Here is a 20,242-nt window from a genome sequence, read left to right as displayed (position 1 = left end):
AACCGTATTACTAACTTTAACAACTGCAGTGATTCACTTAACAACTGTGGCAAGAAAGGTTATACAATGGGGCAAAACTCACTTAACTACTGTCTTGATAGCAATCGAAATTTTGGGCTCAATTGTGGTCGTAAATTGAGGATTATCTCCTCAGGGCCTTTCGGTTTCAACAGAACCAAATCCAGAATTACTCATGTTGAAAGAAGGTCTGTTGAAAGGGAAAGTTAGTCAACAGGGAAAGTTAGTCATGGCTAATGAAAAATCTAGTTGCTTTAAGCAAATTTATTTATTTTTATTTGACACGAGACAAGCCTTGTGGGTGTTGTTTGTTGTTTAAGTCTCTTAGCATTACTTGCTGAAAATGTATTCTTTTTTTTAACACTTTATTAAACTTTTATTACATTAAAAACATAAAAAAATATTTCACTCAACAACAGCTAATTGTAGTGTTTTTCTTGTCACAATAGTTCATGCATTATTTACAAAAATTAAACTGTGCGTATTTACATTTTTTTAAGCAATTACTTGTACTTAATAACTATTTATCTTCAATCTATCTCCGTTCTATCTAGTTATACCACTGTTCCCACACATTGTAAAATATCGATATCTCTTTATCTTTTAAACTCAGCGTTAATTTGTCCATTTCTGCTGAAAATGTATCCTTAACGTATTTAAAAAACATTAAGGTTGAATAAAACCTCATTCAGTTTCAGCGTGCAACAATAATGCAGTTGATTGTATCTGATTTTTTTTTTTAAAATGTCTTTCTAGAATAACGTCACAATATCTTGGAGACCTTCAAATATATTTCATGGAAACCTGTAAGTAAAATACCAGAAGCAAAACAGCATTTAGGTAAAGTTCTGGGGGGGATAAATGGATCTCTAAGATGCCATTTATGACTTATTTATTGCTAATTTTAGTTCTGTGTTTTTAAAATCTGAACACCATACTCAATAAACTGGTAGATGAAACACAAAAAGGAGAAGGTTCCAGTAATGGAAGAGAAGAAAAGAGAGTTCTAATTAAGCAAATGTCCAACATAAGCTTTTCATACATATCAGTCATAGCTTTTTGTTATTTTATTTTTTCTTTTGGAGAAGAAAGTTTTAAACTTAATGATAAAGAAGAATATTGTGTAACGTAATGTATGATGCAAACTGATTTGCTGCCTCATACAGTTCTAAATAGCTGATCTTATAAAACATGACTTATCCCAAAGATGTAAAAATGCGCCATCCTTAGAAAGCTTAATTATGATGAAATACAGAACTGTAAATGTGTATTTATTTAAGTAACTGAGGATTTTGCTTAGGTGAGGTGCTACTTTCTTCAGTGTTCTGTATAAAACATTTTCCTTGCAATTTAAAAAGCAGACAAATGCTCGGAATGCTAATATATTACATGCAGATGTACTCATTTTTATTTATTTGAGTTTTATCCCACCTTTGTTACTTTGTATGTAACTCTAGGTGGTGGATGTACCTACTATTCCTTCCTCCTTCTCTTTACCCCACAACAACAACAACCCTGTGAAGAGATTTGGGCTGAGAGAAAGTGAGTGGCCCAAAGTCAGTCAGTGGCAGGGGTGGGTTGCTAGGGGTTCGGGGGAACCTCTAGCTAAGATTCTGTGCAGTTCGGAGAACCCTCAAATCCCACTCCTGGCTGGCCTCGCCCCTCCCAGGAGTCCCCACGCGGCCCGTTTTGGATGCAGATAAGTGCAGGATGCATGCAGCGGCTACCGGAAGTTCAGGAAGGCTGGAAACGGCCCTGTTTCCAGCCTCCAGAGGGCCTCTAGAGCCTGGGGAGGCTGTTTTTGCCCTCCCGGAGGCTCAAGAAAAACCTCCAAAGCCCGGGGAGGGCAAAAATACCCTCCCCCCACTGTGGTGCAGGAGGCCAACTAGGCCATGCCCACCATGGCCACGCCCACCCAGCAACTGGGCAGAGAACCCCTTGCAAAAAATTTTGAAGCCCACCCCTGGTCAGTGGCTTTCGTGCCCAAACGTGGCACTAGAATTCACAGTCTCCCAGTTTCTAGGCCACCACCTTAACTGGCTCCATTTATTGAATGAGGACGCTTAAAATGCAATTTGACTGGAATAGCACCCTCCTACTTCATTCACTAAGACTTTCTCTCATTCTTCCACCTTCTCTCAAAAGATACAGAGCAGAAGGAGTTTTAGCTGCAAAATCAGAGGATGTGTTTAAATGTATAAAGCCAGAGACTGGTGGACTTAGAGAAAAATGGGATGAGAACGTGAATAAACAAGTAGTGGTTGAATCCATAAACAATGTAAGTATAACACGTCTTTACTTATAGCCAGAAACAGCTAGGAAAGGAAGATGCTATTGGGACCCAGCACTGGCTATTGTAGGGTAATTGGGAAGCGAAGGAATTCCCATTATGTTTTGGGATGTAGGGAATGGTGGAAGCATTGATGTCTGTTTGTATTGTGCTAAAACTGCAGTGGCAGACTGATTATCTACTGATATTGAGACTGCAAACACACTGGTTGGGTAAGCATAAGAAAGAAGGAAAGAAAGAGAGAGAGAGAGAGAGAGAGAAAGAAAGAAAGAAAGAAAGAAAGAAAGAAAGAAAGAAAGAAAGAAAGAAAGAAAGAAAGAAAGAAAGAAAGAAAGAAAGAGAAGGAAGGAAGAAAGGGAGAGAGGAAGGAGAGGGGACGGGAACGGAAGGGAAAGGAAAGGAAAGGAAAGAAGGAAAGGAAAGGAAAGGAAAGAAGAAAAACACCTTTGGTTTCTGACTCAGCCCTTTTTTTACAGTTGCTGATTTGTGATATATTATGATCATCCAGTCCCCCTTAATATCCAGTCTATGTTTATATTTACCACAATGTGTGATGGGTTGGATGCCATGATATAAGGGTACCATTCTTGGATAAATTTAGTTAAACGTCTATCGTGTAGAAGTATATACCGTTAGCTTTGCCACTGGAATGAGAGGAGTCTTAAACATCCTTGCCACCTGTGTGTGCAATTTCAGGACATTTGTATCCTGCGAACGACTACACCCTCGGCTCTCATGAACATGATCTCTCCAAGAGAGTTCTTAGATGTGGTCCTGATCCAACATAATGAGGACGGCTCAAAAATGACTGCGGGTAAGCTTGGTCCAAACCTTTCAGTCAGGAGGCGGGGGGGGGGGGCATGGGCCAGTCCTGGAGTCTCGAAAAGGCTCTGATGAGTGCTTTACGTCAGAGACAGAGATGGGGCCAGGGCCATCCGGAGTCGGACATCAGTGGGGCAGAAGAACATCTGGAGCCTGTTCCCAGTGTGCGCATGCGCAAAGCTGCCAGGAGAAGGGAACAGCTAAGAAACAAGGGTCGACTCAGGAGTAAAGCCACCGGTGGATGGTGAATGGCCCCTCCCATAGGGAATAAAGAGGAGAAAGGGAAGGATACTTTGCAGGAGACAATTAGTTCAATTCACTAGGGTAAAGATCTAATTGCTGCTTCTACAGCGTGGCGTTTGGAAGATATCCGCCTGGCAACTCTCCAAGCCTGATAAAGAAGGTCTGCAGTTGTCATGCTCTCATGCAAGACTGTTGGCCGGGACTTTGCTGGAGAGGAATTCCCTTTAACCTAAATAAAAGGGGTTTTATCAGGACGAGGAGTTGGCTTTGTGCTTTTGGGAAGCCTAGGTCAGAACAACCTAATACAGTGATGGCTAACCTTTTTGCCGTCACGTGCCAAAACCGGGGGGAGCACGGGGAGGTCACCCACGTGCATGCCCATACCTATAATTCAATGTGCCCCACCCCTGCGACCCCTGCTTTTAGCACGTAATGGCACAGTGGGCCCAGTAGGCCCGTTTTTCACCCTCCCCAGGCTCCAGAGGCTTTCTAGGAGCCAGGGGAGGGTGAAAATGGCCTTCCCCACCTCCACGGAGGCCCTCCAGCGGCCGAAACAGCCCATATCCCAACTTCCGGTGGGACTGGAAGGCCCAAAAATCAGCTGGCCAGTGCACGCATGCACGCTGGGGCTCAGCTACGGCAATGCTTCCGTGCCCACTGATATGGTTCCATGTGCCACCTGTCGCACCCGTGCCATAGGTTCGCCATCACGGGCCTAATACATATAAATGCTTCTCCTGTCACTAGGGAATCCCCATTTTAATTTTTAATGTTCCTCCCTCATAGCAACCAACGTGGAACATCCCTTGAGTCCACCTCAGCCAAATTACGTGAGAGGCCTGAATTTTCCCTGCGGCTGTTTTCTCATTCCTGTTCCAGGGTAAGATGCGTGGAAATATTTGATGACACCACCCTGTAGGCCAAGAATGCTCTAGGGTTTTACACACCTTTTGCTGCTGTGGTTGTTGTTGTTGCCAAATTAGAGCTTACGCAACACCCTAACTGAACATCCGCCAGGCAGTTTAAGGGAGGTGGTTTTTCTACAGGAAGCGGCCAGCTTTACGTGGGTAAATTGGAAAGAGATACTTAAGATGTGTTTTGTTTGTTTTGTCGTATGCCATCAAGAGTCGCAATCTGAGATGGGCAGCTCTGATAAATCTGACAAACAAATAAGAAAGGAACGTGTATACTTTGCATTAAAAGCTATTTGGATAACTGTTTCATACATGAGTTTATTACTAACTCACGTCGCTGAGATTGATATGGCTTGGAAATGAATTATGGATGCCGCCTCCTCCAAGATATATAGCTTCTCTCCTCTTGAAGATGACATTCTAATAGTGCAGAAGCAGGCCAACTAAGAGATGAAAAGAAAATAAACTGAGGAGGAAGAGGAAGAGTGCATAACATTTCTCGACGGTGCCACCTATCTGGACAGCACGTATGTGATTAACACCGTCAATGCAATCCAGCGATTACAAACCAGTAAACACATTTGATGCATGTGTCAAGTCATGCTGTTAGCATGAGGACAGCATCAGGCACGTCGCATTAGCATCTCCAATGATGGAATAAAACAACTTAGGCTGGGCGTGGCCCTTGGCACGCAGAAGTTGTAGAAATATATAAATATGAAAAGGAGGCACTGGGAAAAGAAATACTGTGTGGCCTTTCTTAAGTCTTTAATTCAGTGGTGGAATTCAATTTTTTTTACTACTGGTTCTGTGGGCGTGGCTTGGTGGGCATCGCAGGGAAAGGATACTGCAAAATCTCCATTCCCACCCCCCACTCCAGGGAAAGGATACTGCAAAATCCCCATTCCCTCCCCACTCCTGGGGGAAGGATACTGCAAAATCTCCATTTCCACCCCACTCTGGGGCCAGCCAGAGGTGGTATTTGCTGGTTCTCTCAACTACTCAAAATTCTCGCTACCGGTTCTCCAGAACCTGTCAGAACCTGCTGGATTTCACCTCTGCTTTAACTGTTTCATAGGTCTAATAAGCACCTCTTTGTAAATAAAGATGGTATTTTGCAGCAGGGTCAACTTCCATCTTACCATTTCCTTTTGACGTAAACTAAAACCAGTGTTGAAAAGGGCAAAGTATCAGAAGAAAGAAAAATAAAGAGAAACAGCAGTTGGGTAGATTGCTAGAATTTGTGGCACAATCCGTTGCTCATTGTTTTTCATCTAAATAAAACCTATACCGGGTGAGGCAGAAGTGTTCTTGGTCCATCGAGAGATGCTTGGTCCATCACCTACTTACCGTATTTTTCGAAGTATAAGACGCACCTTTTTCCCCCCAAAAAGAGGGTGAAAATCTGGGTGCGTCTTATACTCCAAATGTAGCCTTGCCCGACTTCTCAAACGGAGGTTTCAGAGGCTAAAAAAAGCATCAGAAAAGAAGCTTCAGAAAAGAAGCCCCCAAACAGAGCTTCAGAGGCTTTTTTTCTGAACTCTGTTTCGGAGACTTTCAGAGGCAGGAAAAAGTTTTTTCTGAAACGGAGTTTTCAGAAGTTTCAGAGGCAGAAAAAAAAAAACAAAAAAAAAAACCAAGGCACAGAACTCACAACCAAGGAACCTGTTGCTAAAATTCACCTCTGGGAACAGCTGACTGGGAGATATTCCAGGAGGCTGATCCACCTGCCAATCAGCTTTTTTCTTATTTTCCTCCCCAAAAACTAAGGTGTGTCTTATACTCCGGTGCATCTTATACTCTGAAAAATACAGTAGAAGCTTTCTAAAAAGCATCCTGGTTTTTGGGCCTTAAAATTTTGCAAGGTGATTCCATTCCAGTAAGGTGTTTGGTTTTCACTGCCTGGTTAGCTGAGATATATGGTTGTTACAGTCTTCCAATTCAACCTTGATTCCTGGAGACTTACTTGGACAGTTCATGCTGTTTTCTTGGCAACCACTTTTGGAAGTTGTTTCCCAGGACTTTCTTCCTGGGATTGAATCACGCAGCTGGCTTCGTGCCTAAGGAAGGGATTAACAGTTAGGTTTCCCCACGCTTTCTTTTGCACCTGTAATCACTATACCAAACTGGTTCTCACTGGAGATATATGCCATTTTTACTGAACTGCTTTCTCTTCCCTTTTTTTGGTTCTTGTTTTCTCTGCAGGGATCCAAATAAGACCCGCCTGCTCAGTTTCTTCCAGACGGATCTAAGTGGCAACCTTCCACAGAAAATCGTCGAATCTTTCTTACCAAGGAGCATCACAGCGTTTTACGGGAATTTGGCTAATGCAGCTGTCACATTGGTAGCGTAGAGCAGGAGTCGCCAACTTTTCGGACCTCAGGGACCACTAAATTCATAATTTTAAATCCTACGGACCACTAATATGAATTTTTTAAAAAAAGATAAATAGTATGTAGTGCAATATAAAAAAAATGCAAATAATTTTTCCGCAGACCACGAAAATTTTCTCATGGTCCGCGGATCACCGGTTGGTGACAGCTGGTTTAGAGAGCTGAGGTGGCACAGTGGTTAGAGTACAGTACTGCAGGCTACTTCAGCTGACTGCTAGTTGCAGTTCAGCAGATTGAATTTCACCAGGCTCAAGGTTGACTCAGCCTTCCATCCTTCCGAGGGGGGTAAAATGAGGACCCAGGTTGTTGGGGGCAATAGGCTGACTTTGTAAACCACTTAGAGAGGGCTGTAAAAGCACTATGAAGCGGTATATAAGTCTAACTGCTATTGCTATTAAGCTAAATTCCCTGTCTCCTCCCACCCCCCATTCCATTTCTAGTCTCAAAGGGAAAACATACTGTAGCTGGGCTGTATATTAATAATACTGAGACTGCACAAGCAACTTCCTGGGGCTGAATTCAAAACTGTGATCTGTTTGAAAGGATGTGCATGAATTTCTCCTTAATTTAGACGGGGAGCTTGTGAGCCCAGGTCTAGAATTAAATAGCACTTTATTCACACGACTGGGGTCCGACGTTGCTAAGGACTTTGAAAAGAAATGAATCTCTCTGGGTTTTGCTTTGCAAGGTAGGCTTTCAAACATAACAGCACCTGAACAGGAAAGAGTTGGACCGCAATTCGCTCTGCTGGTTTCGTCCCTCTGTAAATCAGAAAAACAAGGAAGAAGACCTGATGCTGTGTATCTGCCAAATTCCATTCGCTGCTTTGTCTTTCACAATGATGACAACATCACTTAGAACTCCTGAGTTTAGATCTCCACCCAGGTATCTATCAAGAGTTCCTTTCATGCGGTCTGGTTGGTTTGAGCCAATAAGGCATTTCCTGTTGAAGTGGAGGGAAAAAAATAAAGACTCTGAAGAAGCCACATTTGTTTTTCAAATGTTCTCCTCCCATATCATCTAAATCACAAATATCTGCCTGCATTACGCCTGCATGGCAGAGGGGAAAAAATTCCTAAGTGACTTACAAGCCTGCCAGTGGGAAGAGAGATGTTTATGCACAGAAACATTCAAGCATACGAAACTCTTAAGCATGAGGAAAACATGTGGTTATGGTAAATTTGGGTTGGTTGTGGAACAGCAGGTTGTCAGACGAGGTTTAACAAGAAACTGAGACAAACACCTACCAGTTTTGCACTGTAGATCCTGTTTAGAGAGAAGGAAACATGTCTGCTCCAGGATTCTGCCTTCATAAACTCTCCCTAGCTCTGTGATGACGAATCTATGGCACACGTGCCAGAGGTGGCACGCAAGCCCTCTCTATGGGCATGTGTGCCATCGCCAGCTGCTCTTCCGGGTTCCGATGTGTGCATGCATGCCGGACAGCCGGTCTAGCACGCATGCGCACTGGCCAGCTGCTCTCTTCCAGGTTCTGATGCGTGCATGCATGCCGGCCAGCTGGTTTTCACGTGAGGGCCAGCTGGCCGGTGCGCATGCACGTGGCGGACAGTGGTGGGTTCCTCCCAGTTCGGCCGAGCCGGTAGTGGTGACGATATGACATCACCGAACCGGTTCTCTTTGTTCGGGAGCTGGGCCTTCCAGCCCTCCCCGTGTTATTCTTACCTTTTATTTGGCCATGGCCCCAATCTATTCGCTGCCTCCTGAGCCCCAGCTGATCGGCTAGAAGGAAAAAAATTGTTTAAACTCTTGCCACGGGGCTTCAAAGGGCCGCCCTACAGCTGATCAGTATTAAAAGGCAGTGTGGTAGTAGACCAGTGCCTCCAGAAACAAATGAGTAGACTGGTGCCTCCAAAAACAAATGGGTAGACCGGAACGCTCCAAGAACTAATGGGTAGACCGGTACACCTCTGCAAGCAGTTAAAAGCCTGGTAGACCAGTACCTCTGCTAAATCCTAAAGAATTGTCACATGACCATCAAACTACACCCACAAAATAAGCCATGCCCACAGAACCGCTAGTAAAAAAATTTAGAACCCACCCCTGGTGGCAGAACCTGGAAGAGAGCAGCTGTCCAGCCGCATGCACACCACGGAAGCCGGAAGTGCAGCTGGCCGCCGCACGCATGCAAACCGGCCAGCTGCTCTCTTCCAGGTTTTGGGGCTCTGGCATGCGTGCACATACCAGTTTTGGCACTCGGTGCCGAAAAGGTTAACCATCACTGCCCCAGCTGCTTCAAATGACCACTGATCTCAGGCAATAATATTTTCTCAATCACAATATGTTGTTCTGATGTGCTTTTATACATTAGAAATACAAAAATAGGGTGCTCTGAAGTCACTCTTGGTCTTGTCTCTGTTTGGATTGAAGTTTGCGGCAGCTGTTTCTGAGCAGAGTTCTTTTGGGGAGGGGGGATAATTGTAAGTAAAGGTAACGTGATTAAAAGAACAATACTTTATTGGAGGAACAGGTAAAAATGTGGTTTAAATCAGGCTTTCCTGATCCAGCCACGGACAATCTACAGCCAGTCCAAAGTGAGAGGGATGTGCTTTCCCAGTGATGGAAATATATGCACACTTTTACACACTTGCAATCCCAGGAAGGGTTCAACAGAGGCCTCACGTTCCAAGATACACCCTCCAGGTTGCATCAAAGGAAGGTCCTGAAAGGAATCTCCATGCGCTGGGCTCCTGTGTTTGCTTTGATGCTTATTAGGCAATCAAGGCCCAGTTAATTAATCCCACTATCTCCTCTGCCATCAATTCTTCTTTCGGGGTTCTGCCCTTTTGCTTCTGGCAAAATCCTGGATTAGTTCAGGCACAGCTCCCCACAGGAACTTTGAATGATACTGTGCACACAAACAAGTGAGCTGTTTACATTGGCCTCCTCCTCTTTTCTTGACATTCCCTTTGCGAGCAAAGAACCCGGGGCCTTTAAATCAGCTGCAGGGTAGCTGATTCGAGCAAGGGATGAGTCCCTAGTTTGGGTCATAGCAGTTCCAAATCTCTTTTGAGCCTTGGTGATCATCATGGCCACTACTACTCTCCATGGAGAGAGGAAGCCGTTCCAGCCACTGAATTTTTCCTCCTGATGATGGCAGTAATAAACCCATCGGGTAAGGTCCGGATGATATTCCAAGCTTCGAAGCGGGTGAGTCCTTGCATCAGGTACGTGTGCACCTGCAGCAGCTCATCTCCAGGCTGAACGGGGGGGTTGTGTTGGGGTGTCATGCCTGAAAGACACAAAGCGTGGTGTTAGCAATGTGTGGGAGGATAGGGGTGTGTGAGAGATACCAAAATACACATTGGTCATTCGTGGGTATCCGGAGGAGGAAAGCAATACAGCATCAATTTGATTGGAGCAATACAAGAGTCATTGGCCATGCTACCCACCCACCACACGCGTGAGTTCATCACTGCACTCCATAAGCAATTCCATCAACAGACCGACCTACTACAAGCCTACAAGCCTATAGAATTCAAATCCATTGTATAGCCAACTGGTGATGGAACTGACCCTCAACCAACCTCCCCAAGTCCCACAACCAGCACTTCAACCTCCCAGTGACCCTCAGCTGACACGATATCCCCATCATAAGACCCTCACCTGACCTGACCCCCCCATCACAAGACCTATTGACCACACAAAGCCTTTATCAGTAGAAGAGCAAAGACACAGACATCCCCTAAACTCCACTGAAGTGGTTACCTAACCTGGTAACAAAACCTTAGGAAGCCAACCTACAAGCTCGGAGAACGAACCTCCACCCTCAAGAAGCATTTTGACCCTGAAAAGTGTCTCCAACCCACCAATGTGTTAAGGATGTTAGAGAAGGACTGAAGCTGGACCAGGCTTTGGACTCATCTGATCCAGTCTTCCATTCCCATAAAGATGTTCCTAGGAAGTCACCTTAGTAGATGATGATAGTAACAGCATCCTCTCACATGTTTCCCAACAAGTGGTATGCAAAAGCAAACTGCCCAGAGTCATTTTTCAGTTGGGTGGAATCTAATGAGCCAATTAACTGAACAAATGAACCATTTCCACGTTCTTAAAAATAATGTGCAGTTTGAGAGGGATCCATCACCACCATCACAAGTTTACAATAATAGCAAACACAGTCTCCATTTGTGTGACTTTATATTGCAAGAGAATGGCACAGTGGTTTAGAGGGATTAAAAAGGGGGCATGATTTAATCTGCGATTTACTGCAAAGGTTGGACACAGTAGTCTGAATAGTTCCTCTAAATTTCAACATGCACAAAGCATCTTGTCCTCAAAATGACCATCCAATTGTTCTAGTCCATTCGCATGTTTCCAGTTTAACATTTCCAGAAAAGTTTAAATGCCTCTTCTAATTTCTCTGTTGACATACTTCTCCTTGGACATGACAGCATCGGCCAAAACATCACACCTACCAAACCACCGTACCTTTAAAAAGCCGGCTGATGGTGATTGGTTTATCTCCATGAATGGAGCCTTTTCCTCCTTCCAGAGTGAAACCTAAACCTGCAGATGTCTTCTCCAGGGTAACCGTAAAGATCAGATCTTCTGGTGCTGGGTCAAAGCAGAATATTGTTGGAGGAGAATGAGTTTCGTTAGTAAAAAGCTAGAATATGGCATAGTGCTACAGAAAACCACCAGTTTTGTACAGATAGATACGTTCTATACTGGACCACTAAGAGGATCTCAGACAGAGGGATAATAACCTGACTTGATAACAATCTATGGGCAGATGGTTAGAGTGCATAGGCCCTTATGTGGACCCTAACCAAACCCCTTTTCTTTCTTGAAGTTCCTGGACCTCCCTTTGGCTATAAATTGCTGAAATCTGGGCAGCAAAATTTCCTGTCATTTACAGATGTGAAACTTGAAAAGTTTAATGGAATTTGCCAAAGAGGGATAACATAGTTTTGAAATGGAGAATATTTGGAAAGTTCTGTTCTAAAATCTTGGAATCTTCGTACATTTGGATCACTGCCCTCCCTGCTCACTGGAAACTTTAACTTTCCAAAAGATCTTAGAGACTAATTGCCCACTGGGCCCTGGAAGAATCAAGACAAGTGTGTAGAATTACCTTACTTGTGATTCTTGAGGGGATTTTTGGAAAATATTTTCTCGGTATAGCAATAGCAATAGCACTTAGACTTATATACCACTTCACAGTGCTTTTTACAGCCCTCTCTAAGCGGTTTACAGTCAGCCTATTGCCCCCAACAATCTGGGTCCTCATTTTACCCACCTCGGAAGGATGGAAGGCTGAGTCAACCTTCAGCCTGGTGAGATTCGAACTGCCAAATTGCAGGCAGCCGGCAGGCAGCAGAAGTAGCCTGTAGTACTGAACTCTAACCACTGTGCCACCATGGCGCATATCACTTGTTCTCTCCTTCCCTCCCCCCACCTCTCTCTGCCTCCCTCCCTCCCTCCCTCTCTTCGGTTTTCCCCTAATTCTATGCAAATACTTCTTCCTCCACCAACTTCTTCCCCTACATTGTTTTGAGATGTTTTCTACTGAAGACCACAAAATTGCATCAAGATACCTTCCATGCATACTCTTTACCATTAATCCAGGAATCAAATCCAGCAGGTTCTGACAGGTTCTGGAGAACCGGTAGAAATTTTGAGCAGTTCGGAGAATCGGCAAATGCCACCTCTGGCTGGTCCCAGAGTGGGGAGGGAATGGAGATTTTGCAGTATCCTTCCCCTGCCACGCACACCAAGCCACACCATGCCCACTAAGTCACGCTCACAGACCCGGTAGTAAAAAAAATTGGATTTCACCACTGCATGAATCCCACTCTATAGTATCAGCACCCATTCCCTTCCCACCATCAGGCCCCAGACTCACTGGAATCCATTGAAGTTTCGCTTCCTGTTGATGCTGAGGACTGAAGCAAGCCACTTGAGGTGCTCCATTCTCTCTCTTTGGGTTTTCGGGTGACAATCACTGCCAGCCTGAGATGTCGTGCTTTTCGCAAGATCTCCAGTGCTTCGCTGTGAGTGGCACCCTTGAGAGATTTCCCATTGATCGATAAGACTTCATCCCCTTTTTGGATCGTTCCTTCCTGAGATGCTAGGCCGCTGGGGAAAACTTTGTGAACCTGTTGCAAAAAGACGTATAGTGAGGAAGCTTCCTTACCTGTCTTTCATTTGCATTGGGAGAAGTAAGGTGGGTGAGATTTTTTTTTTCTTAAAAAAAAATTGCATGATAGAGTTTGAGAAGTGGAGAGTGTCAGCAAATTAGCCCTGGTTCCATTTAAAAACAGGATTAATTTATAATATTCTTGCCCGTGCTAATAAAACAAAAATATTATGGGGCTTTCTTTCCTTAAAGACAGCAGATAATAGCAAGATCCTAGAAAACAGGAGAGTTTTTGAATTTGTCTATGTGGTGGCAAATAAGTGGGAAAATTCTTCTAATAGAGAAAATAAAAATGAAAGGAGGGAGGAAGGGAAGTTAATGTGATAGTACAGAATATGATTTTACTTTACTTGGTTCAAATTCCATTAGGTGCAACAAGATCAAGAACTAATGTGGTACAGCAGTGGAAGGGATGAACTAGGAATGGAGAGACTGGGCTTCCAGATTCCTTCTCCCGATTATGAAAGAATCCATATGAGACAGGAACTGAAATTATTCCCACAAAGGGCTTTTGATCTATCAGGAAGCTGCCGCCCCCCACCCCACTCTAAAATAAACCACCCAGCATATTACTTACGACAACAGCTTTGTTTTCAAGATCTATTCCACCAGCCAAGCTAAACCCCAGGCCAGTCCCTTCTTCTTTATGCAGAATTGTCACATGAATGTCATTGAGTTGCTGTGCAAAACAAAACAAAACAAATAAATAGGGTGGGGTAAGAGAAAGAAGATCCTGAATCCTGCAAGTATTAAAGCATTCCTGGGGATATATATCCATCCTCAGCTTCTGCTTGAATGAATCAAGTGAAAGTGGCGCCCCCACCTGGATAACTGAATGGAAATGGATGGCTGGATGGAATATTCCATCATACTGACACAGTGGTGGGATCCAGTGGTGGGTTGCCCCCGGTTCGCACCATTTCTATAGAACCGGTAGTAAAACCGGCGGGATGCCCACCAACCCCGATGTCATCAGAATGCCGGTGGGATGCTCCGCCCACCAACCCTGATGTCATCAGAATGCTTCTGCGCATGCGCAGAAGAGCACACATCACACGCAAGCAAAGCGAACACGCGCACGCGGCCCCATTGCGAACCGGTAGTAAAGGTAAGTAGAACCCACCCCTGGTGGGATCCTTCCAGTTTAACAACCGGTTCGGGTGATTGCGCGCTTCATGTGTGCCTGCGCCAGATGCCCACTGCGTGCATGTGCGCACTTCAACAAAAAAATAACCTTCCGCGTTAGTGCTAGGGAATTAAAAACAGCTGCGGCGCAGCAATCTGCTCTGCCGCGCTAATCAGCTGTGAAGATGAAGGTAAGTAAAGCTCAGGGGCAGGCAGTCGGACCCAGCTGATCGTCGGAGTGAACCGGTTTGCCCGAACCGGTAGAATCCCACCCCTGTACTGACACTATTAGCTCTGCTGGTTGAAAGCGATATGGATCGTTGTGTGAAACGCTCACAGGTTCCTGGTTAGGAGAAGCTATTGGAAAAGCTGAGGATGTCAGGGACTTGCCTTTAGTGTTGCTTCATCCAAAGATTTCACCTCTTCCAGAAGTTTCTCCAGTTCTTCAGGGGTGAGGAGAGAGATGACCGCTTGCCCGGAGGTGCCCAGGGTTGGAGAAGGGCAGCCTTTCTTCTTATCTTCCCTTTTCTCTTTGTCTGGGTGATTTGCTCCGTAGTCTCTCAACTCAGAAAGGCTAGACAGTTTGAGAAGAGGAAATAAGAAATGCTGAATAAGAAGCAGTTGGGTTCAATTTGAAACGTCTTTTAATTTTTCTATTTTTTTCTCCTCATTACAGTCAAGCCACTTTCTAGACTCTTGTTACCACCAACTCACTCATGTTTTTCAGATATTCCCCCCCCTTTTTTTGTTTAATTCATTTTTTTTAGTGCAAAAGGAAATGTCAGAATATCTAATATCTAGTCAGAATATCAGAATATATCTTATTTGTTCTGATAAGAATAGAGAATGGGTGTTCAGGATCAAAATTGGATTCTATAGGTTCTTATTACAGTGTTACAGTCTTCTTACTTGTCCTAGCAAGGTATTTGAATTCAGAATTGGGATACTCATTCAGCAAACCATACTTAAAACCAGCAATGGCTTTACAGGGTACACCAGCAGCACTTTCAATTCCTCAAAAGAGTTTTAAAATGATTTATGATTGTCTTCCAATATGCCAATATTAGAATGTTTGGAGGACAAAAATCACTGTCCTTCTTCTAGGTGCTGCCCCTTATTTTCACTCCCTTGACAAGGGAATAAAAGAAATGCAGAAATGTTGCAGTTTTGCAGAAATATAATCATCCTTCCATATCCTTACTCCATATAGTGTGCATTTCTCCCTTCTTCTTCTCTCTCCCTCTCTTTCCCTCCGTATCTATCTATCTATTATCTATCTATCTATCTATCTATCTATCTATCTATCTATCTATCTATCTATCTATCTATCCATCCATCCATCCATCCATCCATCCATCCATCCATCCATCCATCCATCTATCTAACTATCTATCTATCTATCTAAATATCTATCTCCATCAATCTGTCTGTCTGTCTGTCTGTCTGTCTGTATCTCTCTCTCTCTCTCTCTCTCTCTCTCTCTCTCCATCTATCTCTATCTCTATCCATATATCTGTCTGCCTGCCTGTCTGTCTATGTCTACGTCTATGTCTACGTCTACGTCTATGTCTATGTCGTCTCTGTCTCTGTCTCCGTCTGTCTGTCTGTCTATCTATCTCCATCTGTCTGTCTGTCTGTCTGTCTGTCTATCTATCTATCTATCTTTATCTATCTATTTATGTTTATCTATCTATATCTATCAATCTATCTCCATCCAGCTCTCCATCCATTCCAATGCTTGCTATGTGGAAGAGCAGAAAAGCTAGAAGCATTTTTCCCTTTCAAAGGCCTGAAGTCCAGAACGTGAAGTTCCTGCAAATTGGAAAACAGAACTACCCACAAACTCCACAAAGCTGTTTCGATTTAAAGAATTGTTTATCGTGGTTTCAAGTAACCTATAACTGAATCAGAAATAAATCACCTCAGCTCTCAAATACAGCCAACCTGGTGGTATTTCAGAGTTGTTTCCAGAGAGACCCAGACTCTTCAAAGTAGAAGAGCTCATGAAGATTGAACGGAGCTGTACTATATTTCAGGAAATACTGACAAGTGTTTGTTTCTTCTGAAACTCAGCCTCCTACAACCACTGGGTGTCTATATTCACCACACTTAAGAGTCGTGAAAGTCACATGCTCTCCCATTTCTCAGAACCTGCTTCCTAAATAGAGATTCAGCACGTTGAGATTTAAAAGCAGAAGCAATGAAGGCATAGGTCTGGGAGTCAAGGGGAGAAGAATATGCTGTAATTTCCTCAAATAACCATGTGTGATGGAAGAGGAGAGGGCCCGCATTGCAACATAGAAGCTGGTGTCAAAATAAAAGGTTTTCCAAGCAATTACTATAATGACCTTTCAAACCAAGTTAGTAAAAACCCTATTTCAACTTGTGGTTTTTATGGCCATTTTTTCTACAGAGAGACCAAATTTGAGAAAATTTGGAAGTTTCAAAGGTTTCCTTCATTGGGCTGCTGTTGAATAATTCATTCACAGCAAGGCCAGGGCTGAAATCAAAAAGCAACATCCTAAATAATAATAGCCAATAGCGTTCTTTGGGACCGCGTGTCAACAAAACATCGCCAAGGCAAATTCGACCTTAAGAAAGGATATGACCACAATGATCAGCATAAGGAGAACTGAACAACTTCTAAAATCACATAGAACATTGGATGCTACAGGAGTGGAAGGTTAAAACTGGGTCTCTTAAAAAGGTTAAAATCACAGCAACTGGACCAAAAAGGTTGCTAATCTGAGACGATTCATTACTCGTCCAAGTATCTTCATCAGTCAAAATAAAAAAAAATTAGTTAGGCAGAGAGTCATTGGAATGTACCAACTCTTGTCCCATCAACTGAAGGGTTTTTTCACCAAAAAAATGTATTGAAATATGTTGATGAACATTCAATCATCCAGGCCAAAAGTATCTTAAAAAGGTTAAATTCATGGCAACTGGACCAAAGTTTATTTATCTAAGACCTCTTGTTACTTATCCAAGTAACTTCATCAGTCAAATATATACATACATACATACATACATACATACATACATACATATATATATATATGTATATATATTTATATATATATAAATATTTATATATAAATATTTAATAAATTTAATAATAAATTTATATATATATAAATTAGGCAGGGACGTGGTGGCTCAGTGGCTAAGATGCTGAGCTTGTTGATCGAAAGGTCGGCAGTTCAGTGGTTCAAATCCCTAGTGCTGCATAACAGAGTGAGCTCCCGTTACTTGTCCCAGCTTCTGCCAACCTAGCAGTTCGAAAGCACGTAAAAAATGCAAGTAGAAAAATAGGGACCACCTTTAGTGGGAAGGTAACAGTGTTCCATGAACCTTTGGTGTTTAGTCATGCCGGCCACATGACCATGGAGACGTCTTCGGACAGCGCTGGCTCTTCGGATTAGAAACGACTAGCACATATGTATGAGGGGAACCTTTATCTTTTACCTTTTTATTAGTTAGGCAAAGAGTCAGAGAGTCATCGGAATGTACCAACTCTTGCCACATCAACTGCAGGGGTTTCTCCTCAAAAATGTATTGAAAGATGTCAGTGAAAAAACTGGGTCATCTTTCAGACTGCCGGCATTGGCTCAACAGAAACTGCCTCAAAATTTCCATGGACAACCCACAGCTAACTCTTCGAGGGACAATTCCCATTGCAACTGATCAAAAGACAGCCTGCTTCAAGAAACCTATTTTACAAACCAAGAGAATTCTAGAGGAATTCTAAAGGAGGGAAGGTGGACAAGATGGCTGAGGAGGTGCATAAAAATGCAGTCGCTCCTTTTTTTTTTTTTTTTTTATCATCTCTTCAACAACCTCCAATCTGCTTGGCTTTCCTAAAAATAACACCTGGGGTAGAACCTCCTGCCACTTACAAAAATACATTAAATAAATAAAGCACAGCAGATTTTAAATACTGCGTACAAATTATTACAAGAGTAGGGACCTGAAGACAAAAGACTTATCTAAAATTGCTAGGGGGATTGTCCTAGTAGAGTTGAACGAAGAGAAGAATGATAATTCCTCTTCAGTTTCAGAGGGGATCAGAAGAATATGCAAGATCCATAGCCTTCCTTAATTCCTGAGATATTCACAGAATGCTCCCTCTGGATCTCTAGCTATGTTGGAGACATCAGCAAGGCAAATGCCATAGGTGAAGAGCATTTAAAAGCCTTCTTCCAATGTTGACATCTCTCCAATTATTCTTTGTTTTCAGAGAATATCTGAAACATCCCATCACCTGTTAGGATGCCTGGCCTAAACAAGACTTTTGTCCTTCCCTTCTGAGGGAAACTGTGGATAAAACTTTGAAAGGTGCGGCATGCTAAGACGGAGTTTTTAAAACCATAATTTGTTGATCATAGCCACTGGGCCTCCCAAAGGTGCTTTCTAAAGAGGCAACTGAGCTGTCTTTTGTTTTTCCTTGAAGATGTTTCGCTTCTCATTCAAAAAGCTTCTTCAGTTTTGAACGTCAGAAGTGAAGAAGCTTCTTGAATGAGAAGTGAAATGCCTTCAAGGAAACTCCACAGACACATAACTACAGGATCTAGTTTATCAATAACACTAAGCCAACATGGGTAAATGGGAGCATAATTCTAAACCAAAACCAAAATCATATGATAGCTTAGTATTATATGAGCATTTGTACAAAAGCTGACTTAAAACTCCAAAGCAAATACTAAATCCAAGGGGTTATTTTTTTTTTTTAACTAGAAAGAAACACACACTTTAAAGTTACAAACAGAAAGAACTTACTTAAGAGAATAGCCAGTGTCCAGAGATTGAACTTCTCTTCCTTGAGGGATAGCAACCTTGTCTTCTTCTGTGCCAGATTCAGAAATCCCTCCGTTGGAGGTCCCAGTAGGGCTCTTCCTAGAACACCGAGGAGACTGAGAAGGGAAGCCATCTAAGGATTTCATCAAAGCGGATGAGAAGTAATTGCTAAAGGAGTAGATTTTGCTGCATTTTTCTCCCTCGGCGCTGCTTTTCAACACCTCACATGCCTGAGATGAAGTGAGTGGAAAGCTCCGTGCTCGTTGACTCGGTGCTTTTGTGACTGGTGGGTTGAGTTCCGTATTTTGTGAGGCTGGAAGAGTCAAAGATGAGTCAAGACGGGTGTCGTTGCTCGTCTTTGAAGTAGAAGCACAACGATCCATGGAGGAGGAAGAAGACGACGAGCTGATCTGATTTTCTCCTAGAGATGACGGCAGAGGGCTGCTCTCAGAACCTTGGTGGTCGATGCTGCTGGTGGATGCTTCCTGAGGATCGCACTTGGCAGTTTGTGAATCCTGCCTGCTAGAAGCTTCTTCTTTTTGAACGGACGGCTTTGGACTCAGCTTCCTAGTCCCCTTTTCGGGAGACTGAGGAGTGCCCAGATTTTCAAAAGAGCTGATTCTCTGCTTTATTGACGATCCTCTAGGAGATGCCCGGACAATCTTGGTAATGGAGCCCGCCTCGTTGTCTGACATGCTCTGATGCTCAGCGCTGCTGTTTCTGAGAGTTTTTGCATCTGAACTTCCTTTCTTTAGTCCCTTGAGGCTCTGACGGAACCAAGCTGGTTTGGGCGCTACAGGTGGCCCTTTCTTCACAAAGTCACCTTCTTCTGATGTAGAAGAGGCTTTGGGGTCGCTCTCCTCGGTGTCTGAGGGCTGCAGGGCTGCACCTGAGCAATGCAGGGCCGGCTCACTGTCTTTGCTTTTGATGCCATGCGGCATGTTTAAGGTGCACCTTTCTTCAGCCATGCTGGGGTTGAACAAACTTTTGATGCAGTCAGAAATTCTCACCCAAGGATCTTCGGTTGTGGTCTCAAGGCTATAATCCACCCTTGCTTGTCTTCTGAGGGCAGGTCTTGTAGATGAATCTGCCTTGCCTAAAATGCATTATATGATTAACAAAACGTCAGCTCTCACCAATGGGATCGTTCTGAATTCAAAGTTGCCCTACAGGACTTGCATACTTGCGAGCAAGGTCCACCAAACTCAGTTCGACCGAAGGAACTGTACAAAAATTGGTTTGCCTGTGCCACTAACAATCCTGGAACCTTACAATTGTTCCCGTGCGATCCTATGCCTATGAGTGAAATTTATTTCTAACGAAGCAAAAACTGAGAAAATCTCTTTCAAGTTAAATGTCCATGCAGTTTTTTATGGCAGCAAAATAGAAGAAAGGATGTGATCTTCTATTTTTCTATTTAATCTACCATGGAAATTCCTGGTGGTCTCCAATACAAGGCTAACAAATCCCAACCCTCCTT

The 20,242-nt window shown here is 43.4% G+C and overlaps 2 protein-coding genes across 4 annotated transcripts in view; one reads left to right on the top strand and one right to left on the bottom strand.

Moving 5' to 3' along the window:
* STARD5 (StAR related lipid transfer domain containing 5) overlaps positions 1 to 7,301 on the top strand; it is a 10,410-nt gene extending 3,109 nt beyond the window's left edge. Inside the window, exons 2-6 of the mRNA XM_034421383.3 lie at positions 775 to 824; positions 2,164 to 2,296; positions 3,005 to 3,122; positions 4,160 to 4,253; positions 6,493 to 7,301. Coding sequence (XP_034277274.2) covers positions 775 to 824; positions 2,164 to 2,296; positions 3,005 to 3,122; positions 4,160 to 4,253; positions 6,493 to 6,640 — 543 coding nt within the window. The 3' untranslated portion in view covers positions 6,641 to 7,301. The remainder of the gene's footprint in view (positions 1 to 774; positions 825 to 2,163; positions 2,297 to 3,004; positions 3,123 to 4,159; positions 4,254 to 6,492) is intronic.
* A 1,836-nt stretch (positions 7,302 to 9,137) lies between these two features.
* Positions 9,138 to 20,242, bottom strand: part of IL16 (interleukin 16) — a 43,358-nt gene continuing 32,253 nt past the window's right edge. For all 3 annotated transcript variants that reach the window (XM_034421385.2, XM_034421386.3, XM_034421384.3), the window contains exons 16-21: positions 18,745 to 19,858; positions 14,356 to 14,539; positions 13,418 to 13,519; positions 12,547 to 12,799; positions 11,130 to 11,255; positions 9,138 to 9,930 (exon numbers count right to left, since the gene is read on the bottom strand). In XM_034421385.2, the coding sequence (XP_034277276.2) occupies positions 9,737 to 9,930; positions 11,130 to 11,255; positions 12,547 to 12,799; positions 13,418 to 13,519; positions 14,356 to 14,539; positions 18,745 to 19,858 (1,973 nt within the window). In that variant the 3' untranslated portion in view covers positions 9,138 to 9,736. The remainder of the gene's footprint in view (positions 9,931 to 11,129; positions 11,256 to 12,546; positions 12,800 to 13,417; positions 13,520 to 14,355; positions 14,540 to 18,744; positions 19,859 to 20,242) is intronic.

This window comes from Pantherophis guttatus, chromosome 13 (assembly GCF_059756535.1).
Source record: "Pantherophis guttatus breed Tessera chromosome 13, ASM5975653v1, whole genome shotgun sequence".
Taxonomy (NCBI): Eukaryota; Metazoa; Chordata; class Lepidosauria; order Squamata; family Colubridae; genus Pantherophis; species Pantherophis guttatus.
This window is presented reverse-complemented; position numbering and strand designations above follow the sequence as displayed.